The sequence below is a fragment of the Columba livia genome, chromosome 3, assembly GCF_036013475.1.
Source record: "Columba livia isolate bColLiv1 breed racing homer chromosome 3, bColLiv1.pat.W.v2, whole genome shotgun sequence".
NCBI classification, from domain to species: domain Eukaryota; kingdom Metazoa; phylum Chordata; class Aves; order Columbiformes; family Columbidae; genus Columba; species Columba livia.
The window spans coordinates 108,406,912-108,425,812 of NC_088604.1; the positions used below are offsets into that span (position 1 = coordinate 108,406,912).

Genomic DNA, 18,901 nt, shown 5'->3' on the forward strand with positions numbered 1-18,901 from the left:
CTGAACCTTTTTTTTTTTTTTACTTTCTATTCAGTTTTTGAAGGTAGAGGCTTTGAAAAAACTGCTTTTTGACACCTTTCAGTGGTCACTGGTGTAAAGGGTGATAATGTTTGTATCTCTGCTGGGAGGGAGAAGACAGTATGAACTTAAACCTTTAGTGGAGAACAGAGATTAGGTGCTCAGCACACGTGAATGTATTCCACTGTCTTGCTGAGGTGGCCATGGGCTAATGGTATGGCTGCTGTTCTTGCACAAGAGCCCCGGCCCTGGGAGGTCCACCACTCCCCGAGCTGTGTCCCAGTTGCAAGGTGAATGGCAGACACTGTAACTTATGGGTTCCTCTGAGCCTATTTCAGTCTTAATAGCTGATAAATACAGATTCTGTTTAGCTAATATTTATTATTTCTTAACATGCCAGCTCTTCAGCTGGTAGAAGTCACCCCCTCTCCACTCACTTTGTGTGGAAGATCTGTCTTTGCCAACTCTGTCCTATCGAGGAGGGGGCTAAGCCAGGTACTCATCCAGGGGGTCAGGTTGCCTGACCAATGCTAGGACAGCCCATGCTTACATGCCTTTACCTCTAGGTTCCTATGGACTATAGATTCATTGATGGCTTTTACCCCTTGCCTACCTTGTACACTCAGGGGTTTGTATGTCGCAGACATCTTGCCCTTGACAGGTCTGTGTACATGACCGATACTAACCTGGAGGTGGGTCTGTCCCTGGGGGAGGGAGCAGTGCTGCACACTCTGGTCTCCCTGGGCTGAGCAGCACCAGTTGGTGCATGAGCAACAGACACAAGCCCAGTAAACTGCTGACCATGCATGTTCATTAGACACAGAGGTAGAAGCTGCTAGAGCAAAATATGTCATGCCAGATCCAGGGGTGAAGCTGCTGCCACTCCATGCCTGCAGGTCCAACCAGCAGCAAGGCTGAAGATGCACTCTGGACAGGGTGTTGTGGTTTAAACCCAAGATGGCAATACAACCATGATAGTCGCTCACTCAACTTTCCCCTAGTAGGGGAGAGAAACAAAAGGGAAGGGAGAAACTCGGATTGAGATATGCGCAGTTTAATAAAATAACAAAATATTAATATGCTACTAGTAAATATACATATAAAATAGAAATAGAATGTAAAATAAAAGATACTCAATGCAATACCTCATGAACTCTGTCCACATTGAGCAGCCACTCCCAGGAAACACCACCTGGTCCCAAACAGTTGATCCCAGAGAGAGAAAAAAGGCAGAAAGGCCCAAAGGCCTCTGCAAAATGGCAAGAGGCCAAACTAAACGTCCTGAACAGAACTCCCCCAGCTCTGACAAAAAGAGTGAAGAATAACAGGAGAAAGAGCAAGAGCACCCAAAACAGAGACTGGAAGATCCCGACTCTCCTTAAATATGGTGATGCTAATAGGATGGAATACTCTTATTGATCAGTCTGGATGTCAGTCAAGCTCTGCCCCATCCATGCCCCACTTCCTTGATGCCTCACACCTGTGGGCAGAGTGCTCAGAGTGTCCTTGGCACTCAGACCAGAGCAATTAAAAACATTAACTCTGTGCTGGGGTGTTATCTCCTGTTCTCAAACTAAGTTGAAATAATGACTGTGCTAGCTATGAAAAAGAAAGCTTTCTAACTGCATGAAGAAAATTAACTCATTTTCAGTCGAACCAGCACACAGGCATGCACACACAGAGCACAGGTATACACCGTGTACACCATGAATTTACATATATACAGGCTGGCCACACTGATCATAGAAAGACACTCAGAGCCCTCAAACACAGACACCACCACCAACCTCATCCTGCTTCTCCATCTGTCTGAGCAGGATGGAGGTCCACTAGTGAGAATATATATCAATAGATAGATAGATATACACACACACATATATACACACATCTGTGCAACGTGGATCGATCCAGTACCTGGGCTCAGGTACCCAGTCTGCCCACTAGTGAGACTGAGGATCCCTCAGCCTTTCTAGGGAGGAATACAGGGCATCAAGGAGCAGGAAATAGGATGTGTTGTATGGGGAAACTGAGAGTGGGAGAGAGACTCTGACGAGCAGAGTTAATTTGGGACCATAGCATGAGATGTGATAGCTTGGGTAGTGCCAACTTACTTCTCCAGGTAGGTCTTGCTTGAATAAAGGCGGGTTAAGAGAATTCCCCTGTTAAGAAGGATTAAATGTAGGACTGCATGAATACTGCAAGTGGCTTTCTCTGCCTACTGTGACTTACAAGTGAGCATGTTCACCGGGCAAGTAGCTGCAGCTGCGGGCACTAAATTGTTTGGTGTGATAATCTCTGTCCTAACTAGACAGTTTTGTGGGGGACTGGAGCTCTCCCTTGACACCAAGTATCTCTGCAGGCTTAGAGTGAAATGCAAAGCCTCAGGGATAATGGCCCCATCAAGCAGAGCAGATGTGTAGTCATTATCACTTAAAAGAATGAATCTTACCAACAAATGCTAACCTAAAGATATGTAAATCCTCTCAGTTTTGGTCAGTCTGTTCCTCTAACAAATGTAAGAGTAACTTGCAAAATGCTTTATCACAAACTACAAAGAATACCATCCTTGCAGTGCAGACTCTCTGGAGCCAGCACAATTAGTTGAGTCTTATTTTAGCATGTATCTCAAAACTGTTAGATACAGTGTCCTTTAGCTGAACTTTGCTCATTATACGCTCATTATAGTACTAAAATACACACTCCTAGGACGGGAGACCCAGTCCCAGACTGGGACCCTTTCTCACCAAGCATGCATAGAGGTAAAGTGATTATGTAAACGATATGCAAATGTGCAACCAATTGGGTCTTAGAACTTGCCATGAGGGTGTCAATGTAGCAATAAGGTTTTGTATATAATGGCTGTTACTTTTCTTTCTGGTGTACTGGCTTTATTCCAGCATCCAGACTTGCACAACCCTGTAATAAACAATATCTCATCTCTGTGTGCTACAGTTTGGCTTTTTTTTGCACACTGGTGACAGAACCCTGTTTTTGGCACAACAAGGGCATGACCTGGGCACATACAAGGCTGTAATCACAAGAGCTGGTCTGCAGAAGGTTGCTGTTGCCTGCCTGTCCACACTCATCCTGTTGCTTCCGTCAGGAGGATGACAGAGGATAGTAGTGAATACTGAACAGCATGGCCTATGCCAACATAAAATTACATGGCTGCTGTTCTCAGCTGTGATACAGAGAGAAACTACTTGCTGAGATAGCCAGGAACATGTGTCGCTGTGTGAGAGTGCCGGGTCTCTTGTTCTTGGAAGAACATTTGGGAAGAATATAAGGCTGTTGTCAGAGGATGTAGGGAGGCAACTAGGAAAACTAAGGCCTCCTTAGAATTAAACCTTGCGAGAGGGGTCAAGGACAACAGAAAGAGCTTCTTCAAATATATGGCAGATAAAACTAACACCAGAGGCAATGTAGGCCCACTGATGAATGAGGTTGGTGCCCTGGTGACAGAACATACAGAGAAGGCCTTCTTTGTCTCTGTCTACTCTGCTGGAGGCTGTCCTGAGGCCATGCCGTTCAGTATTCATTACTATCCTCTGTCATCCTCCTGACGGAAGCAACAGGATGAGGGAGCTGGGTCTCTTTAGCTTGGAGCAGAAGAGACTGAGGGGTGACCTCATTTATGTTTATAAATATATAAAGGGTAAGTGTCACCAGGATGGAGCCAGCCTCTTCTCGGTGACAACCAATGATAATACAAGGGGCAATGGGTGCAAACTGGAACACTGGAGGTTCCACTTCAATATGAGCAGAAACTTCCTCTCAGTGAGGGTAACAGAACACTGGAACAGGCTGCCCAGGGAGGTTATGGAGTCTTCTCGTCTGGAGACGTTCAAAACCCACCTGGAGACATTCCTGTGTAACCTCATCTAGGTGTTCTTGCTCCGGCAGGGGGATTGGACTAGATGATCTTTTGAGGTCCCTTCCAATCCCTGACATTCTGTGATTCTGTGAAATGGATGTCCCTGGGCCCTGGTTAGGGATTTGGGTGACATCCCTTGGCTTTGCAAAAATCTGGTCACATGATTCTGTATATTCTGCTCCTTTCAGAGGAGATGGAAAGCCTAGTCCTGGGCAGAGTGGCAGAGAATGTCTCGTGGCCCTTTGATTCCTCAGGGTCTGCCTCAGACCATGACAGCTGCTCTGAAGTGGGGTTTATTAACTACCAGGATCTCTAATTCTCTGCTTCCCAAGCAGAAGCTGGCTCCCAGCCAGTGGTTTGAGTGTGGGCAAACTTTGCTCATATCAACTTTTCCCTTCTGGGTACACGTACCCTGAGAAGAGATATGTGTGTGCACACAAGAAAATGGCCATTTAGAGTGTGTTGTGTGTCGGCAGCTGCTGATTTCAGTGAGCTGTGGGTCAGGGAACTTTGTAAGTGTCTTGTATAATTTCCTCTTCATTCATCTTTGTCCTTTTGATCTTGTGGTCACGTTTCCAAGTCACAAACTACAGCTACAAAACAGGATTAGATTAATGAATGACCTAATTGCTTTTGCCCTTAGGCTAATTTTAAATAATTGTAAAGGTAGCTCGCAAATAACATTCTCTGGAGACTTTCATTCATTAGGCACGTGTTTAATTACAAGGAAGCTTGGGGACAGAAGAGAGACCAACTCAAAATGTTTGAGGAGATGAGGGTCCTCTTTTATTAGCAAGAACACCCTGTACAATGGCAAACTTGTACGTTAATCGTTCTGTGCCAGACATTTATGCCTCACACATTACACTGAGCCAGCCAGAGCCCAGAGATGTATCAATATAGTCATGCTCCAAGGGTATAAAGCATTATTCCCTCCTGGCTCCTTCTTTTTGTCCTGTTGCTGCTTTTTGTCGCTAGTCTATTGGCTCATTATTTCACAGGCCTACGAGACAGTAAGGATTGTCTCAGCACACCATATTGCATCTTCAGCAGCTTATTTGCACACTTGCCACTAAGTTTGGTGTGACTGTAGTATTCACAAAATCACTTAGAGGCCTGTCTGGTGAATGCATTTGAAGAGCAAGGTAATAAATCTTCCACAGCAATTGATCAGGGGGTTCAGGCCCCCTGACATTTAGGTGACTCTCACTAAGTTTAAACAACTTTTCAGTCTTAGGAAGTGGGTATTTTTGTGTTTTTGAGCTTAGATAGTGAGGATGCATTTTGTTAGCAGGGACATGGAGGGAGTTTTGTTAGCAATCATCACATGTGCCAGCTAAATACTTGATTTTTCACTTCTGCGAAGGTGAAGTGTCCAAGGTGGATTACAGTCCAGGAGAGGACACAGAAGGAGCATGCTCCCAATCCAAGGGTGAAAACAGGGCACATGATTTTGCACCTCCCTGCTAGGTTGCCCTGCTGAAGGAAGCATGAGATGAGACTCTTTGCAGATGTGGGAATGGAGCATGGTCCGCTTGTTCTTGCCATCCCAACATCTACTTCAGTTGTCAGAAAACTCAAAAAGCTTTGGATGCTTCTTCTATGGCTGCTGCAGAACCCTGATGGTGTGATGGAGCTCTTCACATCCAAGGTAGTAAATGATCTCCCTTGAATTCTCCTGTGGCAAGGAGGATGGAGTGTGTGTCTAGAGCAGTTCTTTGGGTGCCATTTATATGAGACCTTTTCTTTTGTCTCATGTTGTGACAGCACCCTTTTCCAAAACAAAAACAAATTAAAGAAGAACTCACATCTGATGTTTAATGTATGCAGCAGTAAATTAATGGATGTTTTCAACAGCAAACACCTGAGGTTAAACTTTTATCAGTCTGCAGAATACCCAGGTATTTTTTTTTCTTCTCAGAGATCAGTATCATATACCAGAGACCCAGGGCTATATTCTAAGATTGAATATGCAGCTTGCTATCTCTCACCAGTTGTTCTGGTTAGGGCTACTGAATTACTACTTTGTTTGGATGCACAGTAAAGTGAATTGATCACTTCTGATTACAGTCTACATATCTCTTTTAAATGGGCTGCAGAAAAACACTTTGAAGTGAAGACTCGAGTTTACTGAGCTTGGCACCCAAAGATCCTTGCCAGACAATTGTAACTCCTCATTGAATTGACTGACTTCCCAGCAGTGAAAATAAATACAGTTTTTATGTATTTATTTTGGGATGAACTACAAGAACCAGCTAAAAAGGAGGGGACTACGATACACCTGCAGCTGTGCAATTTCTATCTAAAAGTGGGCACTGCATTTTCACTAGTAACAACTATGCTCTGCAGCCTAAAATAAATATTGGATTATCCATTGTATCAAAATAGATGAGTCTTAGGACTCACTGCATGGTAGAACCTGGGAAAGGAAGGCAGTTGTTGTATAAACTGATACAATATCTGAGACAAGAAGGGAGAAGACTCTCCATTTTCAGCTGTTGTTCCTGAGCACCCCAGTGGCTATGTGCTGAGGTTTTCCCGCAGGGCAAATGGTCACTACGGCTGTCCCAACAATGAGCTTACAGACCTTCCTGCTGAGCGCAAAGGTTTCTTCAAGTGGAGACTAAAACATACAAGGAAGTCATGTCATGGGGTCCTGGAAGGCAACATAGTAAAAATCAGTTTTCTGTTGTTAGCAACAGTGTCCAGGGAGACCTCTGTAAAGTTAAGTTCTGTACCAGCCAAAAAGCTAGAAAGCCAACAAGACCAGCAAGAAATAAACCTGTCCCATGAAAGTATATGGGAGACATTGCACTCTGTTCCCATGACTCTGGACAAAATACTGAGTCCAGCAGGAACAACTTCCCTGAGGCAAGCACTAGAAATTCAGGCTGCTGGGGGCATTCCGATATACAGGCACTCTCCCCCTTCAATAACTCTGGTGTCCACCTGTAATGATCTTCACCCTAACTCTTACCAATCTCTGTGGTACCCTGTTTCCAGCCATTGTTTCAACCTAAAATGTTTGAAATCTTTCTTTAAGAAGTAAAAGATTAGTTGATCATCTAATATTATAACATTGTTCCCAAACATCATTTACTACTCTAAACAATAGCATTTGCTGGATGCTTTGCCTCCACTTGTATCCATAGAGGTAGACCGGACATTAAAATGCATCTATCAAGACACATGATCTTAATGTACTGTTGGAAATAAAACTAATGCAGTATTTTATGTGCTGGGGGGGGAAACATCAACTTTTTCATATAATGAAAACCTTTCTTCTCCCTTCCCCCGTGCAACTTTAGTATTAAAATGCACTCATTATGGCACATGATGCGCAATGAGTTATGAATGACATTCCCACATCTTGGCATTGCTTGTATTATTTCCAAGAAGTGTGAAAGAGTCATGGTTGCTTGGGTGAAAACAAGTCCACGCATGTTCACAGAGGGACACAGCTTCCTCCAAGACGGTGAGGGAGGCCAGGGATAAAAGAGGAGAGGTCACAGCATTGAGCAGAGGAGATGGAATTGGCAGTCCCTCCTCAGCCACATTCCTCATCTTGCCTTCCTTGGAGTGAGTAGTTTGCCATCATGAACTCCAGGAGAAACAATGCAATTCAAGCCAGCTGTTAGCCAGAATTCCCAGGTGGTCAATGGATGGTAACATCCATCCCAGCATCATGAGGTGTATTGCCATGAGGGACCTCTCCTCACAACTACTGTCTCTGGCAAGAGGTGTAGAAATGTGATGGTGGGAGCAGGAAAGACCAAATCTTTTCTTCTCAGGTCTGTTCAGGCAGCCACCTCTGGCTATGATTTGGACTTCTTGTTGCTCAGTCATCTGATGGGGGATCTCTGGAAGGCATCATGTCCTCTCTTCACAATGGGGACCAAAGGTGGTGGAGAATTCCCTGTCCATGTTCCAGAGCCCAGTAGTTGCTCACAGCACTTCCCTTTGCTATGGCAAGGACATGCTACAAAAACCGAAGGTGGTCCTTGGGCTGATAATGGCAGAGTAACTTCTAAATCCTCCCAGGTATGATAACTGAGGAAATGGAATGTGATGTCCAGACACATGCAGGCCTCTGAACTAATTTAAATAGTAATTGTCCCAGCCTGGGTTTTCTGGATTTCATTCAAGACACCATACTTAGTAATTATGCTGAATGTGTCCTCATTGCTTGACCTTGTTGCACAGATGGCATTGTTCTAGACAGGTTTCTACAGACTACAACTAATTAAGGAATTAATTAGGAGCTTGCACTTACACCAAAGCTATTCTAAAGCAATAAATTCAGTGACCTTATGGGACCTTGCCACAGAGCTGGTCCAAAGACTGTCCAAGTTGTCTTTGCTTAAGTTTCAGTGCATCCACCTAGTCTCAGTTTGAACCACATCTGTGACAGGTCAACTCAGCTTAAGCTGGACTCAACCTGAACATCATCTGAGCCTTTCCTTATGTGTTTTCACAATGTCTCACTTATATTTAAAAGATTTTCTTCTTTCCTGGTGAAGACCATCTTGTCCTGTAACACTCAGTTACTTCCCGAAGTTGTGGTGAACACAAATTTCTTGTTTCCCAGGGCTTTCAGTATTTCCATGATGGTACTGAATATTTAAATCACATGGGCATTGGCTTTTATTCTTCTGTATCTCACTTTGTTCTGTCAACACTTTAGCATTTTCCCCCGTCAACATTTTTTTCAAGCTTTCAGATATTCTAAATGTGTCATAGAAGTGATGCCTTATGCCTCCCCTCATTTCTAATAACTTTTCTGTTGTATATATAACAACAAAACCGTAATACACACTTTATATATCTGCTGATTAGAAAACAGATCATCATAGATATTTCCAGCTCATGTGTGCACTCTGGCTGGAAAAGGAATGAGCAGCCTCAGTTCCCCTTCATTTCTTTGTTAACAGCAAGGAACTTCAATTTATTTCAGGGTGTTGAATTCAGCCTGAGAAAGTGATAACATTATTTGCCTGGTTTTTGCTCATTAACTGCAAGTGGACGTTCATGTTCTCCATACATTTCTCAAAGTTGCTTAGCAGAAATGTAGAAAACAGAGAAGAATGAAGTGGCATTTAAGCAAAATTCAAGGTAAGGTCCAGGAGCAACTCCTCATTGTGGCACGGGATGAGAGTTTAGGGTTCCTATATTCCTGTGTGAACATGAGACCAAACTCAGCCCTTGCTCCATATGTTCTATGTCTAAATGGGGCTTAACAGTGACTCCCCCTCACTGAGGGAACTGCGGTCTCAGGAGCAGAAAGGCCTTCATCTTGGGAAGGTTATAAAAGCATTCCTGCATCTCCTGATATTGCAGCCCTCTGCGGATGATGCTTTTATCTAGGATCCTCTGCACCCATAACCACTGGGTACCATGGACACCCCATGCTTGGGCAGATAACCACTTCTGGTATTCAGGAAGAAGCAGCTGAGTAAAACAAGTGAATTTCTGCAATGTTCATTATTACTGGAGATTCCTTATCTCATCAAGCAGTTTTTCAAACATGCTGAGAGGGGACATTGCTCCTCCTGGTAGCAGAAACAAGCTGTGGTAAGAATACTGCAGTAACAGCACTCACTTGCTATTGGAAGTATCTGTACTCTCCTGAATTTATATGGTGATTTGACCTGTAATACATTTAATAATGGCACAGGTTTCAGTTGTGTTTCTTTTATATGTCAGTACATAAAGCAACAGTAAGTACATTTGAAGGCTGCCCATGACTCTGCTAGATTTGATATGGTAGTACCTTGTGGCATAGCTTTGCCTCAAAAAGGGCTGAGCCTGAGTCTTGCTTCCTCTCCATTTGCAGATGATAAGAGGAAGGGCATGTACAGGTTGACTTTGGAAGGGGACCATGACTAAGACACTCTGGCCATGGTAGAGCCTCACTTTCCCTGTGTTACTGCCCTTGCAGTCAGGCTCTGAACACTTTGACATTGCCCTGTCCCCCGCCCTGGGTCCTATGATCCTTGAATTGGAGATTTCCCATTTTCTGTGGCCCAGGATAAATGAATGATTCAATCTTCAAAACCCATTAGGGATTAATTACAAATAGAAGTTATACTTTTTTAATTAAAGCAGCACACTTCAGGCAGCCCATCCCTGTAATGCAGGTTTAGTATCAAACTCCTTTACCCCAGAAAACATCTCCCAGATAAAAGAGAATGTGTAGAAGGGAGTAATCTGTCCTGCAGGAAGCACAAATATACTGGCACACTCTGCTACAATTAGCTCAAAAGAGAAAACAGTGTCCTACTGGGTGCAGTTATACCACTGCCAAGCTGTAGGTTGAACTTTTCCCTTGTGACATCCTGGATGCTGATGGGGTGATGGGTGAGAACTGTATAAAGGGCAGTGCTGGAAGAGCTGGAATGGAGACACTGGAGTATAGAGGTGTCAGAGAGGACATAAACCTGCCTTTAATGATGTGTTGCACACAGGAAGATGTTTTTTTCAGGGAAAATGAGCAGAACAGCCCTGTGGAGCTGAAGCACCATGTGAGGAGCAGGCATGGCAGGGAACATCAATGGAAGTATGCTGCTTGCAGTGCTGAGACCAGTGCATGTGTAGATCGGATATTCAGAAAAATTTCTTCACAGAAAGGGTTGTCAGCCATTGGAACAGGTTGCACAGGAACACGATTAAGTCACCCTCCCTGGAGGTGTTTAAAAGGACACCTAGATGAGGTTCTTAGGGACATAGTTTAGTGCCAGTGTTAGGTTAATGGTTAATGGTTGGAGTCAATGATCTTGAGGGTCTCTTGCAACCAAAATGTTTCTATGATTTTATGCCATTTGGTGCCAGGGACCATCCTGTTTATCTTTAAACCCCAGAGAAGCAGAGGAATATGGATCAGATTGAAAGCCAGTGGGATTCTAGATGCTGAGTTATCCATCAGCACTGGAAAAGCAACTCTGTATTCATTAGCTACTTCATAGGCAAACAGTGTCCAAAGCAAACCCACTGAAGGTCAGAGATATTTGTTCTCTCTGAGGACCTGGCCCATCAGAGAGGGCCCCCTAGAAAAGAAAGAGGAAAGGATCAGTCAGTGGTGTGGTGTTTAACAGGGATTCAGGAAGGTTTCTGCATAGCAAAGTCAATCAAGGCATTCAAACGGGTCATTCATGAGAATGCAATGACCAAAAGTCCAAGTTAGTTCTTAAAAAAGCCAAGGGGTGAACACCGGGAAGGAAGATAAACAGTCATCTCCTCTGTACAGGGCAGGCCAGGCTTGCCAACGCAGGTGTCAGTGATATCTTACCTTTGTAGCTTTAGAAGTTAAAAATGTCACAATTTGACAACAAAGATGTCTTTGGGGAAATGCAAGATGTCTTTGGAAAAAAAAAGGGTTAGGTGGTGGGAATCTGAACTGCTCTCAATGTTGCAGATCAGACTTGCAGCTCCAGTTGGAGCTGGGGAGGTACTGTTTTGCTTTTGAAATAGGATGTGTGAATATTAAGTTGACTTGTTGCTTTCCATAACGTGATTTGGGGGAAACAGCTGCTTCCACTCATTTTGGGAAATCAGCCAGACCTAAACAATCTCTCAGTCAGCAATGTCATAGTGAAACCTGTTTCCTTGTATTCACTGGTTGTTTCAGAGCCCTATTATCACAAAAACTTTTTTCCTTCCCCTATGTAGCAGGTCCCTTGGGGATTTGAGGCTGTAATGTTCTTGTGACCACTAAGGAAACAGCATGTTTGAAAACGATTTGACAAGGCCAAAATAATTTACCTCCTACCAAGTGTGACATATTTTGGCAATGGCTAATTAAGTTGCAAGATTGCTGTCATAGCTCTGTGCAAAGGAAAATCACAACCTCTGTGAAATCTCTTTGGCAGAATGTGCATCATCTGCCATCTCCAGTATAAGCACAGGGTGGTGACAGTATTGTCAGTATTAAATCACCCTTCCAGTATGTTTAGCTTCTCTTTTAGTCTATCAGCCCATAACTCACCAACCTGGAGTCTTCACCATATGTGCTTGCATCTGTTAGCAAAGCAAGAAAGATCATTCTTCCTACCAATTGCTATGTTGAAGATCAAGGGTGAAATGTAGAAAGGCCACCATTTGTAAACCCTGACAAATCTGTGATCTGCTTATCCTATTAGGTGTGCTGTCTGAGGACATCTGATATAACAGTTGGGAGGATGTGTACTTTCACTGCTCCTGCAGGGATGTGGCTCTGTACCACTGCCTGGGTGTGATTGCGTGATTAATCAGGAGAGGATTGAGACACTGAAGGCAGCGGTGCTACTACAAGGGGTGACAACCAGATACCATGCCTGGTATTTCTTTTACTAAACAAAGATGGAAATGTTGTCTAGTTCAGGTCTTTCTGGGGCATCCAGGTTAGGGATCCCAGAGCTTTTATTTTAGGGTGACCAGACAGAGCAAGGAATAATATCAACTAATATCAACACTGAGAATAATCTCAAACTGATACCACAAACATAGATAAATCTGAGGTAAAACTTTGGTAGGCTATATAATACCTTTTTTCCACAGAAATTTCCATTCATCCCATGAAAACAGTTTCTAGATTATCTTGCTTGCTCAGAGGCAGCAGGGAGCAGCAAGATCAGGGCCGCCCCACAAGAGAAGGGGAACAGGGAGCCTGGGGTTGATAGAGTGGCAGGGCAGTGTCCTCATCATCACAGGGAGCAGTCCCACGGGACCTCAGCACAGCTCTACAGTAGAGCCTGTTGCTCCATTCAAAGCCCTGACAACAGATACCTACCCTTCTACCTTTGCAGAGACTAAAGAAATTATATTTGGAGCATGAGGTCCCTTGGAGACATGGTTCACTGATTTGGGAAGGCACTCCTGTGTGTAGGGGGGTACAGATAAGGTGAATTGTAAAGTCTGGACTTTTACAAGATGACATATATTATAAGACCCTAAACCTATATGGTCTACATAGTTCAGGAAAGTTATTCAGCAGCAGGAGCAAATAGCCATCTATTCCTTTAAACAGGAGACTTGCTTGTTATATTGCCACTTTGGTATATCCTCATACTTGGTCACAGAGGTAGATTAATATGATGCCTTGCAGAGTTTGGTGTCTGCTTTTTAATTTCAACCTGTTCTTGTGAATACCTGAAAATAAATTGCTTTTTTAGCTTGAGCAATAGAGTTTGTGGTAGAAAACCTGGGAGAGATGGGGTCAGGCTGTGCAACAACTGAACGACAAGGGACAGTGCTGAAAGGGTGTGAAGGGCATTGGTGTGAGTGGTGCAAAGCAGCAAGGACAAAGGGAGAATTCTCTAAGGAGAAAAGGAAAATCTGATCATGTGTGGGGAGGGGATTTCTGTCCATTTTGATTAGGAAGCTCTGGCATTGTAGGGAAGACAGGAAGACTGGGTAAGATGTAATGTTCAGGTATGACATCTCTGGGCTGGTTTTACAGTCCTGCAGTTGCAGAAGCAAATACTGTGTTATGTATAGTTTCTATTTTTATTTAGTGTCTGCATGGTGCACACTGCAGAACCATGGAGTCTGTATTGGGAGACAAGCAAAGAAGAAAAATCAAACAGCAATGTTGACGCGAGCTGAAAGTTCTTTCCTCATTACCAGCATTTTACTCACTATAAAAGAGGCAAGTCAGCTAACACAACCTGTGCTTGCATTGTGAGGCTCCATCTCCTCTTCCCTCATGTAAAGTCCCAAGGTCACTGGGCTGTCAGAAGTGAAGGGATAGTCTCTCAAGAGAAGGTGAATTTTACTCCAATATACCTGTACAGTCACAGCAAGCATTTACAGATGAAACTGCATCTCATTAGCTGGTTGCCATCATCTGCTGTTGTGTCTTTGTCTCAAAGTCCTTCTTGTAACCAGGCAGTGATTCAACCAGTGTAGGGGCATGGGAGAAGCAGAAGATTGGCAGGTTGTGATCCTCCTTTTCTGCAGCAAAGACCTGGGGCAGGGCTGGGGTTAGGAGGTATCAGGACAGAGGAGGCTGTGCTGGGAGGAAGGGTTCCTGTGCTCCAATGAGGTGGAGAGAAGCTCATGCTGGGAGAGAGGTGAGTCCATGTTCATCTAACGTTTATGAATGATATGGAGTCCTTGATCCAGCTCAGGCCCCTTTGCAGGTGAACATCACTTAGAATCACAGAATCATAAAATACTTAATGCAAAATTATTATAGAATCATAAAATCCTGAGTTGGAAGGGCCCCACAGAGATCACAGAGTCCAACTCCTGTCCTTGCATAGGAAAACCCCAAAATTCACACCATGTGTCTGAGCGTGTTGTCCAATTGCTTCTTGAACACTGTCAGGCTTGGGGCCATGACACCTCCCTGGGGTGCCTGTTCCAGTGCTCTACCACCCTCTGGCTGAAGAACCTTTTCCTAATATCTGACCTAAACCTGGCACATCTTCCTGCCATTCCCTAGGATCCTATCATTGGTCACCAGTCACTGAGAGTTTCACTGTGCCATAAATTCCACTGAGGAAAATCCTGACTTCTCACTTTAAAATGAAATAAGCTAAAGAGAGCAGTACTCTGAAAGGCATAAAGAGCCATGCCAAGAGGATCTCACTATGGCATTTTAGCCAGCACAGCAGGACAGGATGTTCAACTAAGCAGCCAGAACAAAAAGTGCTGCTAAGGGCCGCAGTTAGGTATTTCAGTTGCTGTTTGGATGTACATGTGGCCAAGACATTGCTGATTTGCTTGTGATGCATGAAATTCTATTGCTTGCTCAAGGACCAAATTGTTCAACTTTGCATATACAAGAGAAAGACTCTTGCTTTTCTCTGGTGAATTGATTTAGGAGAGAGGGGAAATGTATTTTGCATAAAGTAGGTTAAAGATTTTTTGTTAATGATAAGTGGCTGACCATAATTCAGTTTATTACTAATTCCAAATAAAGGAAAAAGAACCATGATGTCATGTCAATCAAACATTAAATCTCCTCTTTTTCTGACTGAAATGACTCACAAAATCCTAGATATTAGGCACGGCAAAGACTTTTAAGTGCATCTTCCCCATCTGTCTGCCAACACTGGGTTATTATTTAGAATGGTAAACAAGAAAATCACATTGGAGACAGACACAATGTTCTCTTAAAGAACGGGAGTACTAAGATATTCTTTGGTCATTTGTGTATACCACCCTGGGTCTGAGACCAGAGACCGTGAAGTCAATGCAAATGAAGTCAACACCACATGGCATCAAATGAGACTGAAGCAAATTTCTGGGCTGAAAGAGACTTTCCACAGGGGAAGAGCTTGTTTCCATCCTTACCCATTCCTCCATTTGTGTCTTCTTGCTTACATCACTTCCCACCATTGTTTTGTCATATGCCTCTTTTGGTGACTTCCTTTTAGATTTAGTGTTTAATTTTCAGAGCTACTGGTTTGCTTTAACCACTGGTTGAACTCATTGGGAACAATAAAGCCCCAGAGCATCCCATATGGGGGCAGGGGGCATCTGTGACTGGAGATATCCCAGGTTCAGTAGTCAAAAATACAGCTTCTAGAAAGAAAGGCAATCTGCTGGAAATCCAGAGTTACGAGAGACAAGCCTGGAAACAAAAGCTGGTGCAGGAGAAAGGGTCTGTTATCATACTTTTGTACAGAACCTGGCATACCTGGACCCTGGTGCCCCTGAGACAAGGCTGAGGGACACGTGTCAAATCCCTGCACACCATTGCCTTTGGGTGGGGCAGAGACCATCCTTCAGGGCTATGGCCTTGTGGCATACCAACTCACATCTGGGCCTCCTATGTGCAGTACAGACAAGTGGTATATTTATTCAGCAGGTGCATTGCAGCAGTACCTCTCAGTTAGGAGCTGAAATTATAGAAACATAGAATAGTTTAGGTCAGGAGGGACCTTCAAAGGTCATCTAGTGCAACCCCCCTGCAATGAGCAGGGACATCTTCAACTAGATCAGGTTGCTCAGAGCCCCGCCCAGCCTGGCCTTGAATGTTTCCAGGGATGGGGCATCTACCACCTCTCTGGGCAACCTGTGCCAGTGTTTCATCACCATAATTGTAACATTTTCTTCCTTGTGTCTAACGTAATCACACACAAGCCAATCAGTCATACCCTCTGCATCTCCTCCTTACTCATTCACTATTGCTATTCTGACATCGCTGCTGTTCCTGTTTGACTGTGAGCCTAGTTCCTCCGGCTGCTATCCTGAGAGCATTTTTGCAGGAGCTGGCAATATGGCTTTGCATCAGCAAATGCCAGTATGTACATTTAGACAGTTACATTTTTACCTCACTTGTTTTCTGACCACATGTGTTCTCTAACATCAAGAGAACCCACTGGACATTGTTATCCACAGGACAACATCTGAAGACCTAATACATATCTGATGATGTGCATCAATTCTGCTCTCAGGACGCTTGATGAGTTCACTCCTCAGCTCCCAGGATCACTTCTACTGTGGCCTCAGCAGCATGTTGTCATGTTCCAAGCCTTCCTTCTGTACCAGGAGTGACTGGGACAGCCGGCATCCCACTGAGCCTCCCTCACGAGGATGCCACGACTCTCTGATGAGCTGTCTGTGCCAGGGATTTCTGTGAGAGCTTGCTGCTTCTGTGCCCCTGCAAGGGAGGACCATTAACATGCAGCCTCCCTGCCTGTGGAAAGTGATATTTGTATACCTATCAGCAAAGGATAACCAAATTAACACCCAGTCAGACTCCATTAACATGGCCCTCAGGAAGCAAATGTCTCTTAACATGAAATTACGTGCCACTGTTCATTTCAGCAGCCAGGTCTCTTGATTGGTTCACAGGCCAGATTTCCTCTAGTGAAACATCTTCAAACACCAAGTGAATCTGCTTCCTCAGAGGTGAGCATGAAACTAAGAGTTGTCTGTGAATATTTTCCCTGCAGGTGCTGCAAGAGACACAAACATTCCCAGCATGCCACTTGTATCCTGTATTGCAAGCGTTCCCATGCAATGGTATATACACCTCTGTTTTGCCTCCTCCACACCTCCTTTCAAGTTCCAGGTGGGAAAACGGACAAGAAATGGGCTGAAGGCCAGTTTAGGGTCTCCCAAAACTCAAGACTGTTTTACAATGACCTGCCGCCTCAGAGGGGAAGCCATTGACACACAGTGACAAACTCCACCAGCTGTTCCTCCCCGGTGGTGTTGACACAGCAGCACTGGGCAGTTTGTGTACAGGTTAGGAGCAGGGAACTCATTTCTGGTGCAAAACCCCAGCTAGGAATAAAGGTGAGTCCTCTGGGATCATTAAACACATTGTGTTATGCCTTCACTCCCAACTCAAGGGGAACCCTTGTCTTGCACTTCCTTTGTTCATCTTATAAAATTTCTTGATTAAGTCTACTTGTATTAGGAATGGCTGTGCCAGGAGATATCCCTGGTTCCTTCCACTAGTTATTCCCCATCCTCAGAAAATCCCTTTTACTGAATTGCCTTTCAGTTTCTCCTGACAGCAAGGAAATTTCCAAGCAGTAACCACTGGCTAGCCATTCTGCAAGCATTTGGGGCTTCCACACAAGCACTTGGGATTCCCACTCTCCAGTTCCCAGGCACCTCCACCAAGTGACAACAGAGGAACTTCAGAGATGACTTTGCAGGGCCTTGTTTGCACAGTTCTATGAGTCAGCGTTCATGCCAGTGTCTCTGCAACATAATGAGCTGCTGGTCACTTAGTCAGCAGTGGCTGTTTAGGCCACTTGGGTTGAGGGATGCAACCCAAGCAAGGGAGAAATCCTTTCTGTTCTCTCTGCTAGTGAAGACAAGCCAGCAAAGGAAATAATGCATCCCCCTTGGCTTTGACAGTGCTGATGATGCTGATGTTGGATCACCATGAGGGAACCATTACATGGCTCTATATTTGTGATTTACATAGATTTCATTGTAGAGGTTTACAATATATGCATTTGCTGCTCTGTTGGGAGCTGTAAAGAAGAAAATTATGTAATAAAGAGCCTTCTGGTCATGACATAAAATTCAGCATAATACATATTATTATCTCTGCCTGTGCCAGCCTTTCCTTCTTGCTGTTGCACATATTTGCAGTGTATAGCAGTATTATCAGCTCCTGAATGCTAGCTAAGGCTCTTTCTGCTATAGATCAGAGCAGAGGAAAAGCCTGGAGAAGAAGTGAACAGAAGAAACGCAGAAACATGTGAGGTGTGTGATAGGCAGATGCAAATGGGGAGAGATAAACTTTTTCATATCCACTCCAGGATAGCTAAAAAACCTCAGCCCTAGTGTTGTTCCAAAACCAGGGTTCTGTCACCTAGTGTGCAAAAAAGCCAAATTGTAGTACAAAGAGACAAGAAATTGTTTATTACAAACTTCCACAGGCCTGGGTGCTAGAATAAAGCCTGCATGCCAGAAAGAAAAATAAACAGTCATTATTTAAAAAATCTTATCACTACATTCACACCCTAAAGAGCCCATTGGTTGCAAATTTGCATATTGCATTACATCATCCTTTTAGTGTATAATAAGCGATGTTCAGCTAAAGGACACTTCATCCCATAGTCTTGAGATGTGTGTAAAAGCAAGACTCAACTAATTGTGTGGGCTTCAGAATATCTAAAGCTGCAAGGTCAGTCTCTCTGATTAGGTATTTTGCAAGTCTTTGTTAGATGAGTGGACTGACCTAAAACTGAAAGGGTTTACGTATCTGTAGGTTAGCAATTGCAGACAAGTTTCATTCTGTTAGGTGGTAATGACAACACCAGATTGCAGTGAGGTGGGTCTGGATTCAGCTTTAGAAAAAGCTTTCTAGAGGTAAAGAAGAGGAAATACAATATCAGTTCACGTGGGCAGAGGATGGAGAACAGTTTAGATAAACAGTAAGGAATGGCTTTGCAGTTTTAATAGGCAGAGCTTAAGATTTCTACAAGCTTATTATTACTTTTACTAAAATCCTCTCTGATGCTGGTTTGATCACAGTGGAACTGATTTATTAATGCGCCTCTGCTCTGTTATATCTAACTTCAGTGAAAAAAAAAGCATAATAATGTTTAATTTCAC

At 43.8% G+C, this 18,901-nt stretch overlaps 1 protein-coding gene across 3 annotated transcripts in view; it reads left to right on the forward strand.

Moving 5' to 3' along the window:
- Positions 1-18,901, forward strand: part of SYNDIG1 (synapse differentiation inducing 1) — a 79,510-nt gene that overhangs the window by 31,199 nt on the left and 29,410 nt on the right. Inside the window, exon 4 of one of the 3 annotated variants that reach the window (XM_065058915.1) lies at positions 16,774-17,857. The exons of the other annotated variants lie outside the window; for them this stretch is intronic. Coding sequence (XP_064914987.1) covers positions 16,774-16,920 — 147 coding nt within the window. The 3' untranslated portion in view covers positions 16,921-17,857. Of the gene's footprint in view, positions 1-16,773; positions 17,858-18,901 lie in introns of those variants that run through there. 3 annotated transcript variants of the gene reach the window in all.